The 26490-nt window shown below is 38.8% G+C and overlaps 1 protein-coding gene across 4 annotated transcripts in view; it reads right to left on the bottom strand.

Moving 5' to 3' along the window:
* CPQ (carboxypeptidase Q) overlaps positions 1–26490 on the bottom strand; it is a 158452-nt gene that overhangs the window by 73757 nt on the left and 58205 nt on the right. For all 4 annotated transcript variants that reach the window (XM_040587388.1, XM_040587387.1, XM_040587385.1 and 1 more), the window contains one exon: positions 25117–25324. In XM_040587388.1, coding sequence (XP_040443322.1) covers positions 25117–25324 — 208 coding nt within the window. The remainder of the gene's footprint in view (positions 1–25116; positions 25325–26490) is intronic.

Genomic DNA, 26490 nt, shown 5'->3' with positions numbered 1-26490 from the left:
CTGGAGAAATTCTTTTGCTTGCTCTCCAGACCATCTTGATTGGCAGTTGCACCCATGTGTCCACACTGGCTTTCACAAGTAAAAAAAAAAAGCTTAAGTATCAGGTTGCAACCAAGATCTCCCTCCCATCCTCCTTACTCCTATTTTTTAAACTCCAGGGTAGAATCTGACAGGGTTTCCCTCACAGGTGTGAGGGGTCAGCCAGCTTTGGTGCGTCACTGTGGCTACCAGGCAAATCAGGAAGAACACTTCTCTCCTTTCCCACTGCCCAGCTCAGGCTGAGTCAGGGCAACTTTACCTGAAAGATAGGAAAATGAATACTTACAGTAAGGACAGAGGGCAACCTTCATTTGGCAACCAGATGGTGAAAATGAGATATTCAGGGATTTTTTCACATTCCTGGAAAGCTACTTTATCAACCAATTTCAGTCTCTTCTGCCTGTCCGATATACAACTCCAATTCTCTCTCAATTAATTGAGCCCTGAGAGCCTATTTATTTACAGCTTGACCACCATGGAGGACACAGAGAAGAAAAACAGAAAACACCTTATAAAGCACCATTCATCTCCAGAACTTCATAACGGGCCATACATCAGGGAAAGTGTTGCTGTGCTGGAGGGCAGGAGGCTCTGCAGAGGGGTCTGGGCAGGCTGGACCGATGGGCCGAGCCCAGTTGTAGGAGGTTCAACCAGGCTCAGTGCCGGGCCCTGCCCTCGGGTCACAGCAGCCCCAGGCAGCGCTGCAGGCTGGGGCAGAGCGGCTGGGAAGCTGCCTGGGGGAGAAGGCCCTGGGGGAGCTGGGTGACGGCCGGCTGGGCATGAGCCAGCAGTGTGCCCGGGGGGGCAAGGGGGCCCACAGCGTCCTGGCCTGTATCAGAAACTGTGTGGCCAGCGGGACCAGGGCAGTGATTGTCCCCCTGTACCTAGCACTAATGAGGCCGCACCTCAAATGCTGGGTTCCGTTTTGTGCCCCTCGCTTCAGGAGGGACGTTGAGGTGCTGGAGCATGTCCAGAGAAGGGCAGCGGAGCTGGTGAAGGGTCTGGAGCACAGGTCTTGTGAGGAGCGGCTGAGGGAGCTGGGGGTGTTTAGTCTGGAGAGCAGGAGGGTCAGGGGAGGCCTGATCTCTCTCTACAGCTGCCTGAAAAGAGGCTGTAGGCAGGTGGGGATCAGTCTTTTCTCCCAGATAACAAGTGACAGGACAAGAGGAAACAGCCTCAAGTTGAGCCAGGGGAGGTTTAGATTGGAACAGTTTCCAGCTGAAGTTTCACTGAAAAGGTGGTGAAGCACTGGAACAGGCTGCCCACTGAAACAGGGTGGAATCACCATCCCTGGAGGTATTCAATGTAGACATGGTACTTAGGGACATGGTTTAGTGATGGACTTGGCAGTCATGGGTGAACGGTTGGACTTGATGATCTCAAAGGTCTTTTCCAACATAAATGATTCTGTGATTCTTCAGATATGATGTCTGCACACATTCTAACCAGAACATGTAACATTTCAAGTACCCTATAATGGTCCGCAAGTTACTAAAGTTTTAGTTTTCAGAATCTAATTTCAGATCATCAAAGACTTAAAACAACAACAGTTTATAAATAAAATGAGATGCACACGGTTTTCAGTATGAGAAAGTTCATGCACATACAAAATACAATAGTGTTACAAGATTAAAGTTCAGTTAGCATGACATTTGTAGCAAATGCCTTTTCTGAAATAACATTGCAGAACCCAGAATTACACTAAAACCAGAGAAGTACATTTTCTTGTACTTGAGGGAAAATACTGATGGTAAGATGATCTAGGCCAATAGTAACAATGTATTGAAGTAAAAAAAAAAATATCTGCCCTCAATGCTTCTGCATCTTGTTTTTGCAAAGTGTTTTCTTTTGCCCTAAATCCAGGACGTTACACACAAATTTTCATAAACCCACAATATACTACATACTATATCATATTTCTTGACTGCAGACTACTAATATATGACTTTAATGGTATTTTCTTCATGCCAATCAGCCATAGCAAGAAAACTGCTTTTCCAAGGCTCTCAGTAGAAGGGAAATTACTAAGTATATTACTGTCACATTAGGAATATTTAACAGTGACCATACAACCAGTGGTAGAAATGCCAGTGAAAGTATACCCACGTTTTGTTTAGATGTAGGTGACAAAAGACCTTCTGAACACAAATGTTTTTAATCCAGACAACACACAACACCAAAGATAATCAAACAATGTGAGCTAAAAATACGTTACTCCCAGTTCTCCCTCCCACATGATCCTCAGTGTCTGGACTGTATGCTGAGTGTGGTTTGGTTTGTTGTTTTTTTGTTTTTGTTTTTGTTTTTTTTTCTAATTGAACCTATGACCAAGGACTACATTATTTCATGGAGTTTCCCAGAATCCACCACATCTGAATAACTTCCACGGTGTTTAGTGATGTGTCCATCATCCCTGTGTATTCCCTCCCTCTCCCTATCACAGTGGGAAATCACTTGTTGATTAAAAAGCACTGTTTGCATACATTACGCTTATTTTAGGCAATGTAATAGATGTGTGTTTTACATCTGCAGGTGACGATTGGATTTGATGCAGTATGGAGTTTGATTCCCAAGAAAGCTGTTCCCTGCATATACTGACAATATGCTCATTTCTCTCAAAATGAAGATGCCTACCATGACATACTGCAAGTTTCACCAGAGAAACAGGTTAGTAAACAAGGAACATGGTCACATTTTACTAATTAGATTGTAATTTTTTGTATTTTTTTGGATATATTTACTGAAAAAAAAATAGTTTTCAGTGTCAAGGGCTTTTGCAATGTATCCTTTATAAATGAAAGTACTAGTTAGGTTTATTTATGTTAACCACAGGCACAGAGAAGCCATTGTGTATGCCTGGTGGTTTGGTCTTAAGTTTCTCCTCTCCCAGTGCTTGCTGAAAGGATGGTTCTCTTATAGTATTTGAAGGAACTGAGCACTAGCCACATATCTAAATTGTAGACTAGATAGCATCTTAAATAACGTCTCCTATACCAAAACAAGAAAATGTAGTTTTTGGCAGATTTAATATAATTTTGACAGATAAACAAATAAAAGCACAAAGGAAGCAGGGGGCAGTGCTAACAGATGACAAAATCAACATTTGAGTAAAAGATGTACAATAACCTAAAACATTTTTTTCTGGACTAGCATGCCTAAGGGTAGGAGCCCCTTCATTTTTAAGAAAGAAGAACACATACGATAACTAGCAAACAATGTATTCAGGACATCAGTACAAGTAATAACATTCATATCAACAGAGCAGGAAAGCAGAGAAGGACACAGGTTTTTTCTCATGGCTTTTATAGAAGGGACATATAAAGAAACTCTGACCCTGTGCAAAAGCCTTTGAAACTGGATATAAGCCTTCTCTCCAGCAGTCAATAAACAATTTGTTAGATCTTGTCTAAACACTTCCAGTTAACACAGTTTAAATATAGTTTTGATTAGTCTGGCTGCATCCATCTGAACCAATCAATGTTTACAGTATTTCTTATTTCTTTTGGTTTATATAACATGCTCCATGCATTAACTTTCCATGTAAATAATCAGCAATTAAGACCAACATCCAGAAAATGTCCTGAAATTTCCAGTATCCTCATGATCTAACACTTCCTAGGCCGCAGATAGTCAATTCATCTCTCTTTTCCATAAGACACTTAGATGTAAATACAGCTAGATCCTACTTTATCCCCAAGTTGGACAAACTGTCTTTAGAAGAATTTCATCGTAGCTTTCACATAACTCAGCAAAATGCATACAGTTTGTACGAGTCACTCTTAACACTGCCCTAAAACGCAGAATACCTTGCCTTGACTTGGATTTTACTACACCACGAAGCATTTGAAGGAGTCCTAAAAACAGCTCACCAAAATGTATATTGGGAGAAGATGGATTATTTCAGAAGGTGGAAGACATCATCTCCAAAAAGCTGCTGAAAAGGGTCCAGGCTAGTTTCAATTGCCATCAGAACAGAAGAGATCAAAAGATTGGATGAGCAAGAGGAAAACACACTAACTACACATTGTGAATACCAAAGCAGCATCAAAGATGTACAAGGCTGTAAGTGCAAGGCCAGCAGAAGTTCAGCAAGTTCCAAAGTGTCTTATAAAGATAACTGCACTGGAGTCTTCTCCTAACAGCTGTATAATTTCTGTCACCGCTAACTTTGGCTCGTTCACTATCTACTATGTGGATGGGCAATTATCAAATAAAAATCATCATTCTTTTGCAGGCTTCACATAGAGATATTTTAGAAACACTTTTGTTTCTTCTCTGTGCTTTTCTCCCAAACCTTCCAGGTCATAGAAACAATCCCACATTAAATAGACAAAAACCTCCCTCGCTAGCTCTGACATGCTTCTGTAATGTTCACTGACTGCAAATAAACCAAAACCACTGGGGTAAGAAAAAAAAGAAAATTCAGCTTTGAGTACAAGCAGCAGTTCCCAACTGCAAGCCTGAAGATTTGGATACGACAGCCCACAATCCTGTACCCTTTCTCCTCTTTCGACCGGGCATATCCCAAGGCCTCTCCAATAAGAGGACAGCTGTGCAAAAGTTATTTATTCATACACTGGAATTTGTTTTGCTTTAAATAGAAGTTTGTTTAATAAGATAGTGGCAATACCAAAACCAGACTAAAAACTAGAGGCAGAAGAGATGGAAAATGACAACAAACTTTTCTCCTTGTCAGTATTTTGCAGCACCTGAAACATTTAAAACACGAACCATGGAAGCTCAGGGAGCTAAGTGATTGGCCATTCTGTAGACAGCTGAATGTCTCTCTCAGGAAGCTTTTCATGATATTCCATCTAAATATTCCCTGCTTAGTTCACCTCAAGCAATTATTCACACTATATGCAGACATTTTGTCCCCCTCCCCACTAACTCACTCACTTCAGAAATACCTAATTATTCTACAGTCATTCTCCCCTGTCATTCCCCATCCTGTGCCTACATTTTGTGTTCTTTCCACTGAATTCCTTTAATCAATACTATTCCTTTGCAGGACTGAAAATTGAAAGCTGAAGATGGACTTCCAAATTAAGTCCCATTGACAATACCTAAATTGCAACAAATCCTTGCAACTGCATTATGTGGTGATGTGGCAGCTCCAGTAAATTCTGTTTCAGAAAGCCTCTGTATTAATTGGGAAAAAAAGTGATTAAAAGGAAGTACCTGTTCTTGAAACTGTTAGTCATGGAAAGGGCTGAAAAAATACTACGTATAGAGAATTTAAATCTAGATGCAACCATCAAGAACAAAGTATCTGAAGAGCAGTTAGTGAGAGCACAAGGACAACTGGCAGACACCTCTAGGATCTACATAAGCCTGCAAGAAATCCTAGCTATGAGAATAGACTTTGGTTTCAGAAGGCTGAGTAGTTAGATACTCAAATTTACTATCTTCCATTTCTTATAATTTCTCTGTCAGGATTTAAAAAACTTAGGTCTCTTCTGTCTCACTATCCTCTGAAGTTGTTCTTGTTTTAATTCCCTGTGCACATACTGTGATTCACACCTCTCTCCACCCTTTTTTGTTACCTCCCCTTTGTAACCTCCTTTTCTTTGACATTCCTAATTCCTCAGTTAAACATGACAGAGTAAAAGGATTTCTCTTTCTACTGACCAACCATATCACTCCTCATGCCTCAAAATCCTCTTAGTGAGTTTAATCCCTCAGCTTCCCCCACTTCCATCAAACAGCTTTCTGTATTTGCTCTGAACTTCCGGAACTTTTATTTCAAAACCTGTACTTCCAAACTTTTACAAAGCAGTATTTTAATTGCTCCCTATGTGTCATGCACTTAACTCTTCTCTCATTCCCAGTTTCAGCTGTAAAAATCTTTGGGAGAGTAACTACTCTGTTGTTCTATTTAAGTGTCCTGAAAACCAGGGAGACTACGGACATAACTACAGCTACCTGAATATCGCAAAATTAGGAGAAATATCATATTACTTATTCTAGATGAGAACACCACTCAGTCTCCTGTTATTGCTGGACCATAAGTTTAGCAAGTACCAAATACACAGAGAGTAACTGCATGCGGATAACTGTATCTGGGTTGCAAGAACTGGATACGTGACCCCAGAGTTTTCAGTGCCCGTGAAATTCTACCCTTCTACCAGCACAGATGGTACCTTTTCAGCAACACAGACTAAAGCCAAAGCACTACATCCATTTCATTCATTCCTCTAGAACATCTACTCAGCTTCAGACTATCAGTCCTTATTGCAAGATGCCTAGTGATCTGAACCTAAAAACTGGCAAGAATGGCTGTGACGCAGCTGCAGCTGGTGTAGCTTAGGAACCAACAGAACAGTTGAGGTCACAGATGTGGTCATCGCCAACATTCAGTGTCATGGAACATTTACACAGTACTGGTTAAAATACAACTGACTTCTATCCCCTTTAATAAGACTGAAAGTCGCCCAAGTTAACAGGACCACTTTCAGAAAAAATCCTTTCTCCCAGAGAGTCTGAGTGCCTGACCCAACACATGCAAAGCAGTTTTGGTTCCCACATTTTGATTTTAAAGTAGCAATGGGTGCTAAGGCTTTTTATTATTAACTCCTGCAACACACTAGTTTGATTGAACCTTTCGTAAGTTCATAATCAAAAATTAATTACTTTTGTAGCTCAGCAATGATAATTATGAACTAATACCATTGACTATTTCAGCACAATTTTTAACATATTTCAACAATGTTAAAAGTAACAGTTCATTCCTACTCTCCTTCCTTAAGTCTCCTAAGTAGTTTTACAAGCACAACATGCTGGAAATTCTTTTGGGATGAAAAGTAGTTTCCTCAGTGGTTATTTGTAAGGATATTTGCTAATAATTCTGTAGTCCAAAGTTATATTCCATCACAGTTTCTTTCAAATGCTCAGAAAACTGAAAAACAAAAGAAAGCGCATTTTTTCCCTAAAATCATTCTGCTTTGCCCACTTCATATCATGGCATCTGCATTTCTGTCACTTTGTTTTTAATTCTTTATAAACAATTTATAGAAGCGGAGCTGTTTCCATGATCAGATTTTTAGATATAGGTACAATCTTTTGCCCTCTGTTTAAAGCCCTATGTTATACAAACTGCAATCTTCCCACCCAGTTTTTAAAGCATGATTGTTGTCCATTATAAGACATAACAGAAAGAAGCCAGGACCATTCAGATGATAAAGTTCCTGCACTGAGGACAGAATGAAAGCTACACCAGATTCTTCTGCCTGTTTTTTGCTTATAAAAATATCACACTTAATTAAGGGGCGCTTTTAAATTTTCTGACCAAGCATAATATTGGCAAAAACAAACCAGGCACCAGTCAAAACAAAGCCTTTGATTTACTCCTCTGATGACTCTAACTGGTTGAGTGTAATTCATTCTTGAAAGAATTCTGCCCCCAAATCCCACACTGTGAGTGGCTTTCAGCCCCATGAACAAAGTGAAGCGGTCTCTGGTTTTCACAGGGAGGCTCAGTGATGTGGAGAACTTTGGCAGGGCTACAAAGGCTCAGCAGAATGGAGGCAGTCTAAACAGATACGGCTGTTTGGTTTCTCTGCCGGAACTGCTGAATGCAGAAGTAAACCGTATGAACTGTTTGCTCACTTGAAGTATCAGAAAAACTACAGTTTACAATTAAGTCCGCTTTCTACTGACAAAAATGTGCAATAAAACCCCTTCAACAGGCATGTATATATGTTAAGTATTCTGTACATACAAAAGAACTTAAGCTGAGATTGCTAAAAGCTTAGAGGAAATGTGATCAGCACAAAGGAGACAAACCAAGTCAAGAAATTAAAACACAGAATGTCTCTGGTTGTTCTGCCTGGAAAATACAGGCAGAAGGACCATTCTAGATTAGACGCTTACTAGGAATCTTGAAACACTTGACCTATATCTTTTCACTGAAACTTTGCACTTTATTTCAGGGAGGAAAAACAAATAAGGATCAAAAGACTCTTCAAATAAAACCAGTCTGATGCTCCAGGTATAAAACTGTCTGTCACGAAGTAAGCTAGCTGCTGCTTCCTGAGCATCTGCCTCAGTTTTCCCAGCTTCATGGAGACACTGCCAGCACTGTGAACTAAAACTGGAGCAGACTGGGTAAAACTATACTGGTGCAACTGTGTCGTGATGCCTTTCCACTTGGTCTCATTCCCCTCACTGGTCAGCTTCACAGAGCACAGGTTTAACTTCACTGAGCTGATCCTGCAGCCTTGCTATCACAGCATGGCAGGATGGGTAAGAGCTTACTAAGGCGATTCCAGTACTAAAACTGCATTGAAAATGAAAGGGGATGCAATTCTCCAGCACAATCACTTGTGGCATCTTGATAAATCTAGTGCTCCACAATATTCTAATTCGGTATGATATCCCAAGCCTCCCCCTCCTAAGCCACAGTAACATGATTTTAATCCATAAAAAAAGGTACATTAGCTTGTCAAGTACCAAAAGCACCATTCAAAATATTTAATTTCACTGTAAAAACCTCTTATTGTTGTTGCATGAATTTTCTAGTAATTCAGTTACAGCTAAAGTGATTCGCTCCAATTTACTAAACCAGTAATTTATTAATCATTCTGTCTAGCCTAGTAACTGCTGCACAAAATGCTCTAAACAAAAGTCACAAACTCTTTTTTCCTTTGAGCAAGTTTCCCTGGATACACAGCAATCCATTACAGCATACAGAAATTAGCTAGTGAAAGGATTATAACAATTTCCTTTATCTTTAGAAGAGTTCCTGAGTGTAGCATCACTGGGAACTTCTTTAACATACACTTTCAAACGAGATGGTAAATCATCTACCTTCAAATGCAGTATTTTTCATTCATAAAAGACACAGCAAAAACCTGAAAACAGTGTGACTGGTTTCAAAAGAATTCTCTATACAGTTAAATACTGAGAGTATGTTCATTGAACATAGAATAATGCAGAAAACACACTGCATGGGTTACCAATGTCAGAGGCAAGGGAGGAAAAATATACCCCAACAAACAACAAGTGAATCTGTCAGATTTAGTCACTGCACCTTGTCCTCCACACAGCCCCTTGCGTAAATAGCTTTAGAAGCCTTAATCAAAACCAAATTTTCACATATTATTTTGGTTATTAGATATAATTTAAATAAAAATCTCTACTAAGAAACTCAGTGGATTAGAATTTCAAGAAAAAGTGAGTTGCTCTTAAGTTATTGTTTCATATATGTCCTCTGGTCCATTCCCAGCTCTGACAACATTCACTGAATATCTTCCTGGTTAGGTCACCAAGAACAATATAACTCAATACCCAAATATGTCAGATATATATTATTTGTGCGCCATCACACCCAGAAGCAAAGCATCTTATGCAGCAAAAATTTCTCCCAAAGTTTTCCTACTGTTCTTGGAATTAGCGGGTTTAAGTGAGCAAAAATATTCCTAATTCAGTGCAGAACATGTATTTCCAGACTAAGATTATTCTCAAAAGTATGCAAGACAGGCTGTGCAACACAAAACTTTCAGCAACCAAAAGAGGACTCAGCACATACCACTTCTGTTTTTTGTTAATAATAATAAATTTAGAATACATTTTTCTTGGTACTTCAGAACCCCCTCATTGTTGAGCCAACGCATTCCCATGAATGTAAAAATAGAAATCTCTTCCTCCTAACCCTCTTCCTGAGACTGTAAGTAAAGAAAAAAACCACATTCACTCAGAAACATGCTTGGTTGGGAAAAAGAAGATGCAAGCAGAAGGGAAAGTTAAAATTCTAATAAATGGATATGAAGTCTGATTTTTTTCCTTGAGAAAATCCACTTCATCATCTATATTCATTTCCCCTGGTAGTTGTCTCCTACCTGTCCACAGTCTGACAGACTAACTGTAGAGATTTTGAAGAGTACATTTTAAAATGGACAGTGGAGTCATGTAGAGCATTAAAATTAAGGTGCTATAACATCAGATCTTGATTTTGCATTCAGCAGAAAACTACTGCAGTCAGCAGAACACTGGGATAGGATCTCAGCACATAGGCTGCTCCTATTTGGTATTCGCTGAGTCTTTGAAAAGCTGGTTAATTTCCAGCAAATGAAAGAAAGAAAAGGAAGAAGAAGAAGATGAAAAAAAAAAAAAAAAAAAAGATAACACTCATCATGAGTCATGGATCTGGCCTACTGCATCTTTTGGCAAACTAAGCTTAAGCCAGTGTTTATTAGCATCGTTAATATTTGGGCATCCACAAGGACTATGAAATCCAAGAGAATCCCCAGGCAAAATAATGATGTCATCCAAGAGCAGAACTTAAGAACACTTGGACTGGGACCTTGGGTTTCTTTTACTTGATGGTTCCCTTGAGCGAACTCTCGCAGGGACAGCTGCTCTGGGCTGTATACCACCATGGACACACATTTGCCTGCATGGGGAAATACAAATGCCAGACTACTCCCCAGTGATTTTTAGTCCCAAGTGCTTGATCAGCCCAGATGCTAGAGCCAGGAAGAAGACAACGTCTCCTCAATGCTTCTGCGGCCCAGATACAAAGAGTAAGCTTCAGCCAGGTGCCATTTTCCTGCTTCTTATCCTGAGTTCACCTACCAGTTCACTCACCAGCTAGCCCCACTTAGGGGGAGGCCCTAAATTTTAGGTACAGATTTTCATGGGATTGGTGCCCCTCAATCAAGTGAACCCCCTACTCCCAAGGCCTGATCTTTCCCTGCTGTTTAAGACAAAGTAAGGGACTAAAATCTAACACTACATCCATCCTTAGCCATTTTTTTAAAAACTAGAGAGTTAAAAGAAATTTTTATTCATAGCTGTAGTATTAGAGTAGCCCTGACTATCAATCTCTGTAACAAGTACGTGTTAAACACCCACTGGTAGTGTATCATTCTGCAGGATGAGGATCTGTCATATACTGTTTGTCCTTTAACCTATTGCAAGGGGAGAAAAACATGTATTGGAATGTCTTCTAAAAAGTTCTATTTATTTTTGCTGGAGGAATAGTGCTTGCAGATGTACATGCTGCTGTATTTCTATGGCAGAGAAAAGTGAGGTCAAAGGAAGCTGCCTCTCTCTGGAACAGAAGGTCAGTGAAAACACGTATTCCCTGAGGAATTTAATTCTACAGGCTTGGACCAACTTTGAGAAGTAGCATCTCCTCAAACAGTTTTGTTAGAATATGGCCCGTCATACAAGAGGAGCATACCTACCGAGTGTATGGTTTTTATCCTGTCTTTAGATAGCACAGGCCCATAAAACTGAAGGGTAGAGAAGGATGTCTTTTTGTCTTTCCCACCAGAGCTCCCACATGTCAAGTTCACCTTCATCTAGCTGCTCTTCATTCATGAACTGATTTATCTAAGCACACGATCAATATGATCTTGGTCCTATTACTACAGAAATACATAGTGAGGAAGAAAGAATATGTAGACTTGTCTCATCCACCCTGGTGCTTGAGTCCATCCCACACAGTTCATCCCACAATTCTCTGAGGTTGTTGAAAAGCAGGAAGAGAGAACTGAATGACAAGTTTCATCACCACTCATGGGGACTGTTTCAGGAAGGACTCGAAGCATTTTAGCAGATAACTCGGGAAACCATGAATGTTGTCTCTCTTTTAACCATTAACATTGCAACACACGTGGCTCATCATCTGGTCTGAACACCAACCATGCCAGTTCTAGAAAGTTAAATTCTGTCAGACAAGCTTATAGTAGCCTTTGAGTAGTCCCTCTGTAGTTTGGCTTGGGAGTGAGAGGTTCAGGACAGAGCAGCAGCAGTCACATTCAGGTTTTTTGGAGTTGCTATAACGCATAAATACCTGAAGGAGAATCTACTCTCTAAATACTTATCTTTCCCATTTCCTTTCAACACATAAATCAGAAACGAGATAACTATAATGGGTAGAGAGGGAAACACTCTGTAGGTCACCTTGAACCCTGAGAGAAGTTCCTTCAAATCTGTAGCTCAAATACACATGCCTCATATAGCTAGCACTGCACAGATTACATCAAGTGGTCAGCGAAGGAGGAAAAAACTCTTTAGAAACAATCAGTGACAAACCCCCACCTTCCACTGCCTTCACTTTTCCCCAGGACTTGTCGTTGCATAGTCAGCATGCCTCAGTCCAAACAAGCAATGCTGGGGTAGGTGTGCTCACCACACATGCAGGCACTCAACAGGGGAACAGCAGAGCAGGTGCACAGTTAAAGCATCACAAAAATAAATAAGGTTGACAGCAAGAAACAGAATGGGTATTTCAATACAGCTCTTCATCCAAAAACATGTTCCTGGCCCACAAAATGACAGCCTGTTCATGGCTGAGCCAAAGAGCCACAGGGGCCACAGTCTTAAGACCTGCAAAGTACTTCCTTCCTCTTCCCAAAACTTCAGCCTGCCCACCAGCTGACTCCTTTTGTCAACCACCAAAAAGGTTTCCATCGTTTGGTACTCTGCAGGCCACAGTGCAAGATTTTGGCTGTAGCACACAGCTAAACAATTCTTTCTGCACTTAATTTCAAACAAATGGGAGAAGGAGGAAAGACTATCCACACCACTTCAAAAAGGGACTGAAGTAAACCAGATGGTGTGGATTACGTCTGGGGGAAGGTTGCTGGTTTATGATGGTAGGATGTGAGGGGAAGGGAGCTAGAAATTTGGCATCCTCACCAATGCAAACTTAGCACTGCAGTTCATTACCTGTAGTGGGGGTAGTGTTCCAGTGGTGAAGGACACAAAGACTGAAACAGAAGGTCACATCATGGTATCTTGAATTCACATTTGCTTTGTTTCTATAAATCCCTGATAGGTAGGTTATCTACAGAGTGTTTTTATTCATCACAATTAAATATTTTTGTGCCGTTTATTATGCTTGTGAAAAAGTGATGCAGAATTATTTCATTCCTTTGCTCACAGTATGAGTCATTTTGCTATGCTACCATTTTTCCTTAATTTTTATTCTTTTCAAAAAGCATTAAAACAAAGAGTGTAAAAAACTGGGGGAAAAGGCTAGTTAATTTCAGATCCCTTTTCCAAGGTTCAAAGATGACTGTGATAAACATTTTAGATTTATCCCTTCTTAAAATATTGATCTTATGTACTGATACACACATCTAACTAATTCCAATTTCACCTGCAGAACAAAATCATTAAAGATGCATGTTTGTTAAACCCATACTAGAAAATAATTTTATTTTCTTCTAGAGGCAAAGGTTTGACTAATCCTGAGATACTGCAGAGAAAATGGAGAGCGCCCTAAAAAAAAATAAATGGAAGTTCTTCACAGTAGTGTCTAGAAAACCTTAGATAAACTGAGGTTTCTTAATTACTAATTCAGTAGGTCAGCTTTAGAGCAATTGCACCGCATTATGGTAATTGTTTCAGATAAATAATTTTTGTGCATTATCTTCTGGTAGAGTTTACAACTGCAGCCAGTTCACCACAGAAGAGGGAGACAAAGATGTCTCTTATTCTACGCCACAAGAGATAAAGAGATGGATGCTTTGAGTTATACGATGGGTAAGACACACTACCTACTGTCACTACACCCACATCCCAGGTCAGTGTTGCATCCATACAGCAACCCGCTGTATTTATTCAACACAATGCAGATAATCCCTTGATCTCTAGTTCTGCTTCGTTCAACACCCTAGTTTTAAATTGGTATTAGCAATTATCATCCACATCACAATTAAATAGGTTGTTTCAGATAATGGAAAAGAAAAAAAAATATCAGTTCTCTGTTTCAAAGATTCAACAAGAGATTTCTAAGTGCTCAAAGAAGAAAAAATAAATTATTGCAAATATGCTAGTATCATTTTGCACCACCCTGACAGAAGAAATTCTTATCTATTCCTAAAATGTACACACTTAAATTAAAATGCAATTTTAGGCAAAGAAGATTCTTTCAAACCACTTAAACTGTATTTACAGCAATTTAAACAATTTCAATGCCACTAGATTTAAACAACTAAAAGCTAGCTTGCTTTCTTCAACTTCCTAGTGGCTTTCAAAGATCATCTTAATTAAATGCATTAAGTGATCCTCAGTTAAGCAGGGAACGGTTTGTTTGGAATTTTTTTTTTTGTTTTTCCTTTAAATATACACAGCTTTTCCCAATTACGGAAATAAATGTCTCCTATTAGAAAACAAAAATGAAATTTCCTTGTGTTTCCAACACAAACCTGGATTCCTCTATCCTTTAACAAAACTGAATTTAGCAGCAAGTGATTTAATTTGACTGACATGCAAATTATGTATTTTCCCATCTGTATATTATTGGCTGGATCTTAATTAGCTAACATTCATGCTTTGTAATATTGCAGAATCCTGTGCTGAAAGGTCACTAAAAGAGCTTTAAATGGGCTACATAGATAATTAGAAAAACAAAGCCGTCTCTTTAGTGCAGAGGCTTTTGAAACAAACTGCAGCAATTACAGCATGCTGAATGATGGAATGCTCTCTCAGGAGCCTGAGCTTTTTGCACTCATGAAAGATTGTCTAGATGCCTCCATTCATCTCTGTACAAACACGTTCTTCAAGTGTGACCCTTCAACCCCCCAACTTGTGGATCTGTCTAAAACATGCTTGCTCACCAGGCACTACAGTTCTTCCAAGGAAAAGCTGGATGTCATCTCATTACTTTTATGCCACAATTTGTACCACACCTGCTAATTCCTAAGTACTTTACAACTGTTCTCAGCAGTTACAGCAAGGACCCTGTTAGGAGCCACCCTGCCCAGGGGCACACTGTACATTCAATTTCTGCTTCCTAAAGAAAAGCAGATCACATTTCAACCTGATGAGTATTAATGATTCCTATGAATTTGCCAAGATTATTCTGAACCACTCTCTCATCCAGAGTATTTAGTACTTTATCTTTGTGACCCTGCCAACACTTGGAATCACATTCTTTATTCCTTCACCCCGGTCCAGTCACCACCAGATTCAGAAGGTCAAATTGAAGTGCGACTGTGAACATCCTTCAAGGAGTTCTTAATTCACAGAAACCCTGTTACATATAAATGAAAATGGAAGTAATTTGAGTATTAACCATTGCTGACTTTGTACAATGAATAATCTCAAGCATTCTGAAAAGCTTGCTGTGTATTTTGCAGGGGAAGTGAGGGCTGTTGCATTGATCTCTAGCAGGAAACTGTGTTTTTCATATAATCTAGAATATTATCCTTACTAATTTTGTTGAAATTTAATCAGCCTATCAAAACTAGCTTATTTATATTTCTTTATACTTAGCTTTATCTCTTCCCTGAAACTCAGCATTTAAATTTGTCTAGGCAATTTTAATTTAAACTATCAAATCAATGAAAAAGTAAATGCACCATACTTAGTGGGTAAGGGTGCAATCCAATTATTTTGTCAAACTTATTTTAAGGTTGGAAACTTTAATGAATGAGAAAAAAATTGTCAGACTTGGGCTTGCTATAAATAGTCTTATTAACTATAGCCTATTTATATGCACAGCTGCAGTCTTCCAGAAAGACTTGCAGAACGTGTTAAGAGACAGTCAAATACAGTATCATCTGAACATTAATTCCAGCTAAGTGAACAGATCCCTGGAGCACTTTAGCATATAAACTGAGGTCAGTGGACCTCAGGCAGAAGTGGAGAACATAAATCCAAGACTTCAGGTTTACAATGCCAAGAAACAAAATCGTACAAGCAGAACAGACCACAAGCTGTAGTATCTGCTTTAAGATAAGACAGAGAGGAATGTATTTGTCAACAGTTCAAGATCGTTTTTCATTTCCTTCACAAAGAATCACGTAACCTTAGGTCCTCTTCCTGATCATTTGAAAGGGGAAAGAAGAGGATGGAGGACATCACGTTTTAGAGCTCAGTAATCACTCTCCTGGCAAGAAGCTGGATGACAGACATTTCCCATGTGGAATGGCAGAATATGCTCTTACTCTGCTGAGCAGCACGCCACAGAAGGTGGTGTCCTAAAACTATCATATGTATATATCTATATATATATAGCTTACAGCAACAAATTCCATTACAGTGAAGGAATATTATTTCATTAAGTATCTTCTCCCACAAGCAGCACGTTAAACTTGGCACACGGAGATGAGAAAAATATTTGTCCAGTTGACATCACTGAAAGCAGAAACTAAGCACAATGATCATTTGGACCAAGCACACAATTAAAAAATAAAGCCCAGAATTTTAAGCGATACAGAAGTACTGAGCCAGCATTAATATCCTTCTCTGCTGAGTTGAAATATTTAAAATACAAGGAAAATCCTACTTCTATTTGCTTATATGCACTCTAGGAAAAAACAGTGATTTGGTACAATTTCCAAATGTTTCATCTTACATCATGATATTATTCCATTCAACCTCTATATGATAATGTATGTATGATTAGATGAACATAGGAGGTTTTTTCTGAGTAACTTACACCAGGGCATTGTACACTGTTCTTGAGACTAATATTTCACAATGATGGCTGTAAATTCAAACACTGTGAGAGAAATCAGATGTCAAGGGACTATGTAACTACCAGAAAAATATCTATTTTAGTTTATTTTTGTTCAGATCTGTAAACCAATCTATGGAATAAATGACAGAACAAAAACTAGGGGGGAAAGGAAATGCAGACTTTGAGGAACATACTTTTCAGCAAAACTACAGAACCTGTAGAACAAAATAAATTTTCTGTTAAAGACTCTGTAACATGGGGTTTTTTTTCTTTGCAACCTCAATAAAGAAGAAACTGGATCTCAGTCCTAAACACATAAATCAGTTGACTTTTCAAACAAGTACTACTGAACACAGTCAACCAGATGAATCAGGAGTTTGTCCAAAATTTCCATTTACCTGTTAGAATAAATCAGAATTGTATTTGTGCAAAATGAAATTCTAGATACATCGTGGTATACCATTGGTATAAGTACTGACAATATTTGAGAAACTCCATGAACAAAACTCGTTCTTTGATTTAATGAAGATTTAACAAGTTCTTTAGCATTTTATTAACAATTATTTTGGACAAATTTTACTGCTATAACGTGCTTTACAGAGTATTTTGCTTTGCCAAACTAGAATAAATATTTTTGCATCATTTTGACTACATTTGCAAAAGAGCTACAAAGGCAAAGTGCAAGATCTTTACGGTCTCAGAAGCCTAGGGGACTCCTAGGCTGATGAAACTGTATAAAAAACCTACATAACAATGGTATTAAAAAAAAAGAACTAATTATATTTACGTTCTGAAGCATGTGCTAACAAAGCAAACCAAGCTATTGTGACAAATTCTCTTAAATATCATGCCAACTGTGGTCAGCTTACTGTTTTTACCATCTCTCCCCACTCCTTGCTCTCATAAAGCAGCAACGCAATGCGTGAAACCCTAACAAGTGTACCCACAATTCTGCAGCTGGGTCATTTTTTCTCAAGAATACTGTGTCTCTGCCCACTCAAACTATGAACTCCGCCAGATATTCTGCTACCTCCTTGAGTAACCATCTCTCACAGCTGCTGCAACTGCACCTTTCCTAGAATAACATCTTGTCAGTATCTTAATAGGACTGAGTAGAGACCAAGTTCTTTCCCCCTTTCACCTCAGCCCCAACCCGACCATTTTATATTTCGCTGCTTTTAAGATTTTCCGGCCACTCCACTAGCAATGTTAGCTCAATCCACCATCTAAAATCTCAGTCAGATCTTCCTCCACATTAGTCCTGTGTGTGAGAACCTCTGAATGTGTATCAAACAACCCTCTACATCCAACACACACGCTCTCAGACATGCAGTTTTCCATTAGCTTTGCATGGAAAAAAGGTATTTTTTCAGCACTCCAATCATCGTTAGGGCAACAACTATCTTGGTAGTCCTCCTTGTGTTGTACATGTTTAAGCATACAGCCTGCACCTAACAAATACAAACATACTACTACAGCTATTTGACTACTTCTGCAGTGAATAAACTAATCCTTGAATTTGTTTTCAATTTGTTTTTAAACTAATCCTTGAATGCTTGGCACTAGTGTTTCTGGCACCTACTTATTCATAATGAAAAGTATGATATGGTTTCTTTCCTCCTTCCTCCTCAATATTGTGGGTTTTTACTTCATGCCTCAGGCAACTATCACATCTGCCAAACCCAGGACTACCCTTCAGACACTCTGGCGTATCAGAGTGCAAGAAAGATGCAGTGTAATTTTAGAAGATAACTTTTTCAATATGGAGAAAAAAAGCTTTCACAACCATTCTGTAAATCCTATGTGTATTTGTAAATTATTACTGAAATAAAATCCCACAGTAATTCTTTAAACTGCTCCATGGGAGTAGAGACAAAGGAATGGGTGGGAGGAAAAAATATTACAGTGTATCTGCTTATACTCACATCATCAAAAGGACTACAAAACTGCATGCTTAGATAAATTTGCTCGCCAACAGCACAAGCACCCTAAATGTTACTTTTTCCATTTCTAGTCTCACAATTTAGTTGGTTGCAGTTTAGGAAGTAGAGGATTTAAAACCCAACTGAACGCTCTGAAGACTAGCGCACAGAGAAAAGGTCTAGCAAGTAGATTTGGGCAGATACCAGCCTGGATTCCAAAACAGATAGGAGCTGGGGTGGGCAGCCAGCTGTTGTGTATGTGGCAATATCTATGCCCAAGCTCAGGCAGAAGGCAGAATGCACACTGCCGGAGTTTACATCAGGAGAATCCAAACGGAACATGTATAAAAGGGTGACAGCAGCATTCAATTCCTCCAGACTCCGCTTGACTCTAGTGAGGAAGGCCACTTAGATGTCCTCAACTCTTGTCACTGTCACCCTGGTGCTGCTGTAACACAGGATATCACCAGTTGCATGCCAGAACACTCTAAGAAGAGTCCTGCTCCCTGTGGAGACGAGGTGTTGATGGCAACTAAAGCTAATACATCTTTCCTTCATGTGGCAATAGCTCCCATGCAGTGACAGCTACTGTGCCTCAGCTGGCAAGAGGAGATCCCTTTCAAATAGCTGCTGACTGTGCTGACCCAGTGGAGCACATCCCTTGGCTCTGCTCTGGCATCACCAAGCTGAGACACACACCAATTTCAGGAGACTCCAAGACCAGCAGAGACTGCTACCACCCCGGCCCTCTCCCTCACTCTCAGCTGCCCGTTTATATATATGATCTAGCCATTTTGAAAATATCTGAACATTGCAAAGGTCACATTACACTGGTGAACCTGACCTGCTGCCTTCCAGCAAAACTGTATCAGGAAAGTAATTTTTTAAAACATCTAAGTTATTTATAATCTTTCTTCCACTTATATACATTCACTTGTTCCACCAATATTTCAGACATATATTTTAAGTACTACAATGATTTTTAACTGTTGCCCCTTAACCACATCAACCACATATATACAAATTACTTTTAAGATGTATTTGTTGCATACCCAGATACTAAGGTTTCCAAAATACATGCCTACTTTAGGCTGCATTGGTCATTCAGAGTCAGAAGGCAAACTACTGCCAAGTTCTCCCTAGCACAACTAAATGCTTTCAGTCAGCTTTTGGGTTTTAAATGGGAAATTCAAGATTTGGGAGGTTTGCCAAGCCTTACACCGCAAATTTAGCATGCACTTTAGTCTTAAAATTTGGTAGGCTTTCTGGCAGTTAAAAAACAAAAAGGTCAAGTTACAAAGAAAAAAATTCCTCCATATCAGTTTCACATTAATTTGTTTTCGTCATGACAAGACCTCTGTTTAAGAACAAATGATGGCAATATTGCCACTCCCACAAGACACATTATAAAAAACAAACCCCCAAATTAATAGTGCAAAGTCCCGTTACTAATAAAACACACATTTTTTTCAGCAAGTATCAATACAAAACCTTCAAAGAAAATACATTTCCTAACAATGCCAATGTTTCTAATTCACCCTTTCTCTTGTTTCTTTTTCACCATTTCTCTTTCTTCCTCTTCTTTCCCATCAGTTCACTATCACGAAGTAACAGGCTGGCACCCTCGAAACCCAATCTCTATAACAATCTCTTAAATTCTTTTCAATTCTCTTAAATTCTAGCAGTGACAGGCATCATCTTACAGTCACAGAAGAGAGGCTCACAGAAGTGCACTTTACAACATTTTGGAATGAATAGCAAAACAATCCACATGGAGAAAATGTGATAATGGAGCCATAACGTGATGGCACCAGGCTCTTAAAACATTTCTACTCAAAGCTCTATTGTATGCACGATAAAGTTTGAACATAGGGATATCTGGAAGCCACATCAAAGGGCTAATGGATAGACATTTTGTTAACATATGTAGAACTGATGCCAGGCCATAAAACAACATTATACCGAGTATTACACATCTTCAGAGAAGTCTTTCTTTTTTTTTTTTTTTTTTTTCCTCCCCTGGGGCTGGGGGTCTTTTTTTCGTCTACAAATTATTTCTTCCCTTATGTGCATGAATGTCTAACAGGCTCAGAAGCCTGGACAATTTTCATGTTCTCTTGTTCCCTGGAGCTTTGCCCAGTACCACAAATTCCAAGACAGGGCCAATTTTTGAAATAAGGAAAGGAAAAAGAATGAAAAAGTAAATAAGCTGCTATTTCCTTTGTAGAACAGGTTCTGTTACATCAATCACAAACTGGTAAAGAACATCACAATCTATTACCTTAGCATCTCTGTCACTCTTAGGTCATCCCTAGGACTGCTACTTTCAAAGTGCTGCCCAAACTTGGCTCAGAGCTACAGTAAATTCTTCAATGATTTGTTATGCCTGTGGTGTTCAAAATAGAGTAACTTTTCTAACGGTACATTTTGCAGATATGGCACTCCATTAAAACAGGAGGCAAAAAAGCTGTGTTGAGTGAATTCCTGGAACAGCTCTTCAGGATTCCAAAAAAGCCACTTATGAGCTTCTCTGTTTCTTCTCTACAGTATTTATGCTAGATCACAGAATAATGAGCAACCATTAAATGTATGTACTTTGTAGGGCACTTAGAAAACAGTTTTCCCATCACTTAGTAACTCTAAGATAAGTGGAACAGCACTGCACACCAAGAAATGCACAGTATGGCAAAACACTGCAAGTCAGCCTTATAGAAGGGTTATATCTTTATCCACTTTGATACCTTTTCAGTTAATCAAGTATTTTGTGGTTCCATGTTTGGCATATTAGGTACACTGAAGCCAGACTAACAACAAACAGCTGTTATTTATAGCATTTCCCCAGAGATGGGAATGGTTGCTTCTGCACTTTAAGACCAATCATGTTACATCTGTATTAAAATGAGAGGATAAACACGTTTTTTACTGCCAGCTCTGCCTAAATTTCAAATAAAACCCACGAGTTAACTTGTGAATTACTCAGTCAACCGATCTCCAGCACCAGCTTACACAGTTTAAATAAAGCATCTCACCAATACACAATACAGAACAAAAGGATGTTAACAGCATGGTCCCAGGTTCAACAGTGTGCTTCAAAAACTCCTCCACGATAAAAGTCAGGAATGGACTGCAGATGTCTCTAACCTGCAATAACCTAGACTTCAGCAGGCTCTGCTGCCATACCTTCCTCATTTCACAAACTCTTTGGCTCAACTGTCAGCAGTCATACACGATTAAATATGTTAAGTTCCACAACCCACAGGTTTTCCACTCTCCCTGCTGTCCTAAGCACTGTGAGAATGGGATCCCAAGCTCAGAGAGGCATCAAGCCATAGCATGTTTGGTCCTGTGCCTCCAATCTGCTTATATGAAGAAAAGCTTGACCTTGAACTCATTATCTTATAGGCACTGGCTCACTCCTTTGGGGATATATGGGTATATAGACCTCAGCAGGCACTGAATGAGGACCTGCGGACTGAGAACAAGGCTGGTGGATGTCTCTGCTCAGATCATGCATGGTCATGCCCGCTCTGACATTAACAAGGGTCCTGTCTGGGGAGAACAGCCTTTCACTAACTTAGAAGGGATAATACAAAGATAAACAGAACAGAAACACCGGTGAGACACTGAACTTTACTGACAGCGTGACTAAACCCATTTCCTTTTCTGTTCAGATGCTTCCTACACCACTGGAAAATTTGGTAGCGCAAAGCTTAAACTTACAGTAGGTTTCAAAGTCCATTTTTCTTAATTGGAGCAATTGATACTAAAGCATTTGCTTACTGCTGCTGGCTGGTCAAACAGAAAGGATAAAGCAGAGGAGAAATCTGAAGAATCAGGGGTTAACTTTTCAAAAGTACCTGTGTGCCTTGGGTGCAAAGCTGCGGCAAAAAGCAACAAGACTGCTGCACCCATGCCATATCATCGCTTCTGAAGATGAAAGCATCCCTGAGAGCTCAATGCTTCACAAAGCAGTAATTGCATTTCTTTTACTGCCTTAAGTTATTCATAAATGTAAATGTGTTGAAGTTAAGCATAGGTGCCTGAACAAAGGTTTGCACATTTGACAATTCTGAGGATCAATTCTGATGATATATCAAACATTTCTTGCAACAGCAAAACAAAGCATGTATTACAAGACTTTAAGAACACTAAGTCTAAAATACAGCAAACTTTTAGGAAAATATGTCAGAAGTATGTTAACTACTTTCATTCAGTTTTCCTTAATATTTTGCTACTTTTTCTTCCCCACCCATTGCTATATGCAAGAATCCACACAAAGCACTTGGGAAAATTACTTTAAAAGGAGGAACTGGACTGGACATGCTACATGATGGTCAATTAAAAAAAATAAAAATGGAAAAGAGGTAAGAAAAAACTGTAAATTGTTTTCTCATAATAATATGCTTTTATATGCACAATAATATATCTCATAATAATATGCTCATAATAATAATGCTTTCAACAGATAAAATTTTCAAACAAATATTTTGGTTCTTGGTGATTATCTTTAATAAACATGCTAAAATCTCACAGGAGGAATTAATGAATTATTTATAAATCAAGCAATATATTAAATTCTGGTCAATATACAGATGAGCATAAACATGCCTAATGTGCAGTTACATCTAAAACTGTATCACTTCTCACCAGACTTCTTTAGTATCCTACAGCGATCCTCATTTTTAATTAAGTTGTGGTTTTTTAAGTAGCAATTTGCTGCAATACCTGTGACCAGTCATGTTTCACAGACTTCAGCTTAATTTCAAACTGTTTTGCTTTAGACCTTTGTAACAGCAATACCACCCGCTGCTGATTTCTCACCCAGAGTTCAGAGATCCAGATTTGCTTTTATTTCAATTCAAAACTTACACTGAAATTTTGGCCCATGGAAATGGCACCTTTCTATTCCCCTGGATTTGTACTGCATTTTGAAACACTTTGGCATAAAAGGTATTGTAAGAGTTTGGGTCGGTCTGCAATGTATTTCATTGCCTAAATAGCTAGCTGGTTCCCATTTTTACCAGAGTAACGCAGTGGAATGAGTGTGGTGAAGTACCCATTAAGGCTTCAAGAGGAACTGAGTACTAAAAAACCTAAACATTCACTTGTTTTATTTTTCTGTTTCTTGGTTACATTTTCAAAGTGTGTCCACTACCACTCCCATTAACATCAGCAGGGGGCTTGTAAATAAGTCTTTACCCAGTGTTTCAAAAAACTGAGCTTCTCAGTGGAAGAAGTGATCCCAATCCATTTCATTACTTAAAGAAACAGAGCAAGACAGCAAAAAGAAAATCGAGTATAGACAAGCACCTTAACACATCTTTGAAGGTTACATTTGGACGCTTCATAACCTCAATTGAAATGCCGATTTTTTAGATACCAAACATAATTCAGGAAAGATAGCCTATTGGCTGGTTAGAAGCATGGCTAAAAATTCAAGTGACAAAATTAAATTAACTGTACCCTAATTAAGAAATTGGGGCATTGTCTTTAACTTGGTAAATAGGTGTTTCATGAAGCCAGACTCATAGGTGTGGGCAATGTAAATGAATCAGCCATGTGGGTAGTTACTTTTACTTTTTCCCTGCTCAGCGATCAAGCTTCTGAAACCATACATTTGTTCTAACACTGAGGATCAACAGACATCACAAGCCAGCCCTACAGAACTACCACCTCACAAAAGATTAAATCTTTTAAGAGCTATGCCTAATTTAAAGGACAGAGATAGTCATTCTTATTTTCCATTGAAGTTAGAAAACTACAACGTTTGGAAAAGAATCATGGCTGAGCAGATGTACTCTAGCAGCAATTTCTAGTGCTGCTGTAATTGAGGTTGCATGAGCATTTTGACAATAAACCATACTGCCAGAAAAATCATTCTGTGTTGTAATCTGACATAGAAGACCTCATACCAAGCACAAACTGTTCAGCACCATGAATTCAGTTTGTATGATTCTTGGCTAAGAGGTTGGAAGAAAAGAGAAAGCAAGAAGAAAATTCTTAAAATGGAAGCCAACAATTTAGGATTAACTAGTGTTCAAACAGAATTTGCAGATACTTTTTAGCACAGATGGTTTCTTTCTCCAAACTAACACACATACAACTCCTGCTAAAGACAGCAATGATTTTCACCAGAAAAAACATCTTCTAAAAAGCTAAGCTGACATCCTGCATTCACTTTTTATATTGAGGAAAAACTCAGGCAAACAATTTTATTTCCAGACAGCAGAACCTGGTTTACTTGCCTGATCAAGAAACCACTTGAAGAATATTAGCAGAATAATAAGCAAACCCCAAGCACAAATGATTACGGCAACCTTAACCTACTGCTTGTTATTTAAAACAATAACCATATTCGTTACAGTGCTAGGATTTCACTTCTGCTTACATACAAGCTTTGTGAGCCTATGCAGATGGTACTATTTAAAGTGAGCTTTAAGCCAAGGAAACAAAAAGGAGAAGGTTAAATTGTATACAGTTTAGATGAATTTCCTGTTCTTGGTAATCCTTACAGTTTTCTAAAATATATTCTAGTATGTTAGAACTGAGCCTGGTGGTTTCAAACCTGCTACCTGAAAAAGACCGAAAAGCTGAGATGTCTGAAATGTAGAAGAGTAGGTGAATAAGGGTTACTCGTTTGAGGGATTTCTTAGGAAGGGTTCTTCTTTGGGCTTTTGTTATTCAAAAATATGGGGGAAAAAAAAAGTAAGTTTCTTTGTCTATATTCTCACTCACTTGCTCTGGGTACTTGCTTCCAACTATCTCTGCCACAGTGTTAAAGGAAGGAGAGTCTGGATAGGTCTTAGCACCCATCTTCAGGTGCACAACAATCTTAGTGCCCCGGAAAGACATTCGTGACATCATTTCAGCATCTTCCACAGAGATACAAGCAGTGGGAATCCGGGGCACATCACGCTGGTAATTCTGCCACCCAGTATGTGGGCTGTGAAAAGAAAAATAAAAACACAATGTTAACAGCAGCTCCATAAGTTATTATAATTATTACAGAATTATTAAAAAGAACACTTTCTCTAGCATCCCCAGCAAACTCTCAGAAAGAATACAGTAATGATTTTTTAATAAACCTTCTGATAAAAAACATCGAGTGTTTTTACACCAATCAGAATATCTTACTGTTAACATTCTCTATGTCTGGAAAGCTAGTCTGTGTCAGGTCCATTTAGGTCATTGTTCTCAATAGACTCAAGATTTCAACCACTACCTGTAGATGAAAGAACTAAAAAACAAACCACCAACCCCAACAATTGTTACACAAATTACACAAAGAAGAAAAATATGCACCACCAGATGTAAGGCTTCAGTGTCTTCAATTTCTGAATAGCTATGCCTTGTGAAAATAAAAAAAAAGGGGTGGGGGGAAACCCGAAACATAATCACAAAGTTCCTCTGACATTTGCAGTGCAATATGGAGCGACTTCTTTCCTCTCTGAAAGCTTCAGACTGTTTCATGACTATTTAAAGCAATTATTTGCCTTCCAGAGGCTCTTTCTACCACTGCTGTGTGCAGAGCTAACTGGAGTGAGTGACTCCACATCTGATTTAATGGACAAGTTCCTTAGTAAGTCCCTTCAATGTTTTTTTCACATTTGGCCATTATTTACATATTTCTTATTTTCCAGTGCTTCTGTTGAGATCTTAGGATCTGACTTACAGAAGTGCTGAGCATTACAGCTGCAGCTGAAGTCAACAGTTTTAAAGTCACGTTGTATATAAAGCCTGATACGGCAGGAAAAAAAAAAAAAAAAAAAACAAAAACCCACGTGTGGGGAAAAAAGAGAAATCAGGATCTAAATCTATGCTCAACTTCACTGATACTCCCAATATTAAATCATTCTCTGCCTCCATTTCCCACGTGCAAAATGGGAATAAAAATGCTTTTTGTTTCAGACAGGAAAAAAAGGGGGATAAAAATACTCTTTGTTTCAAGAGGAGAGACTCAATGGATACTTGAGAACAATTCTGATACCACAATAATGATCAGAAATCAGTTGGTATACTATGCAACATCCTAAATCAAGCTTAGAACTGCACATTGAATATTAGGGTAAAACTGAATAAGCAGATCTCCAGTATTGGCCATCCTCTGCA

This window comes from Falco naumanni, chromosome 3 (assembly GCF_017639655.2).
Source record: "Falco naumanni isolate bFalNau1 chromosome 3, bFalNau1.pat, whole genome shotgun sequence".
NCBI classification, from domain to species: domain Eukaryota; kingdom Metazoa; phylum Chordata; class Aves; order Falconiformes; family Falconidae; genus Falco; species Falco naumanni.
The sequence above is the reverse complement of the archived record's forward strand: the minus strand, read 5'-3'. Positions and strand labels throughout refer to the sequence as shown.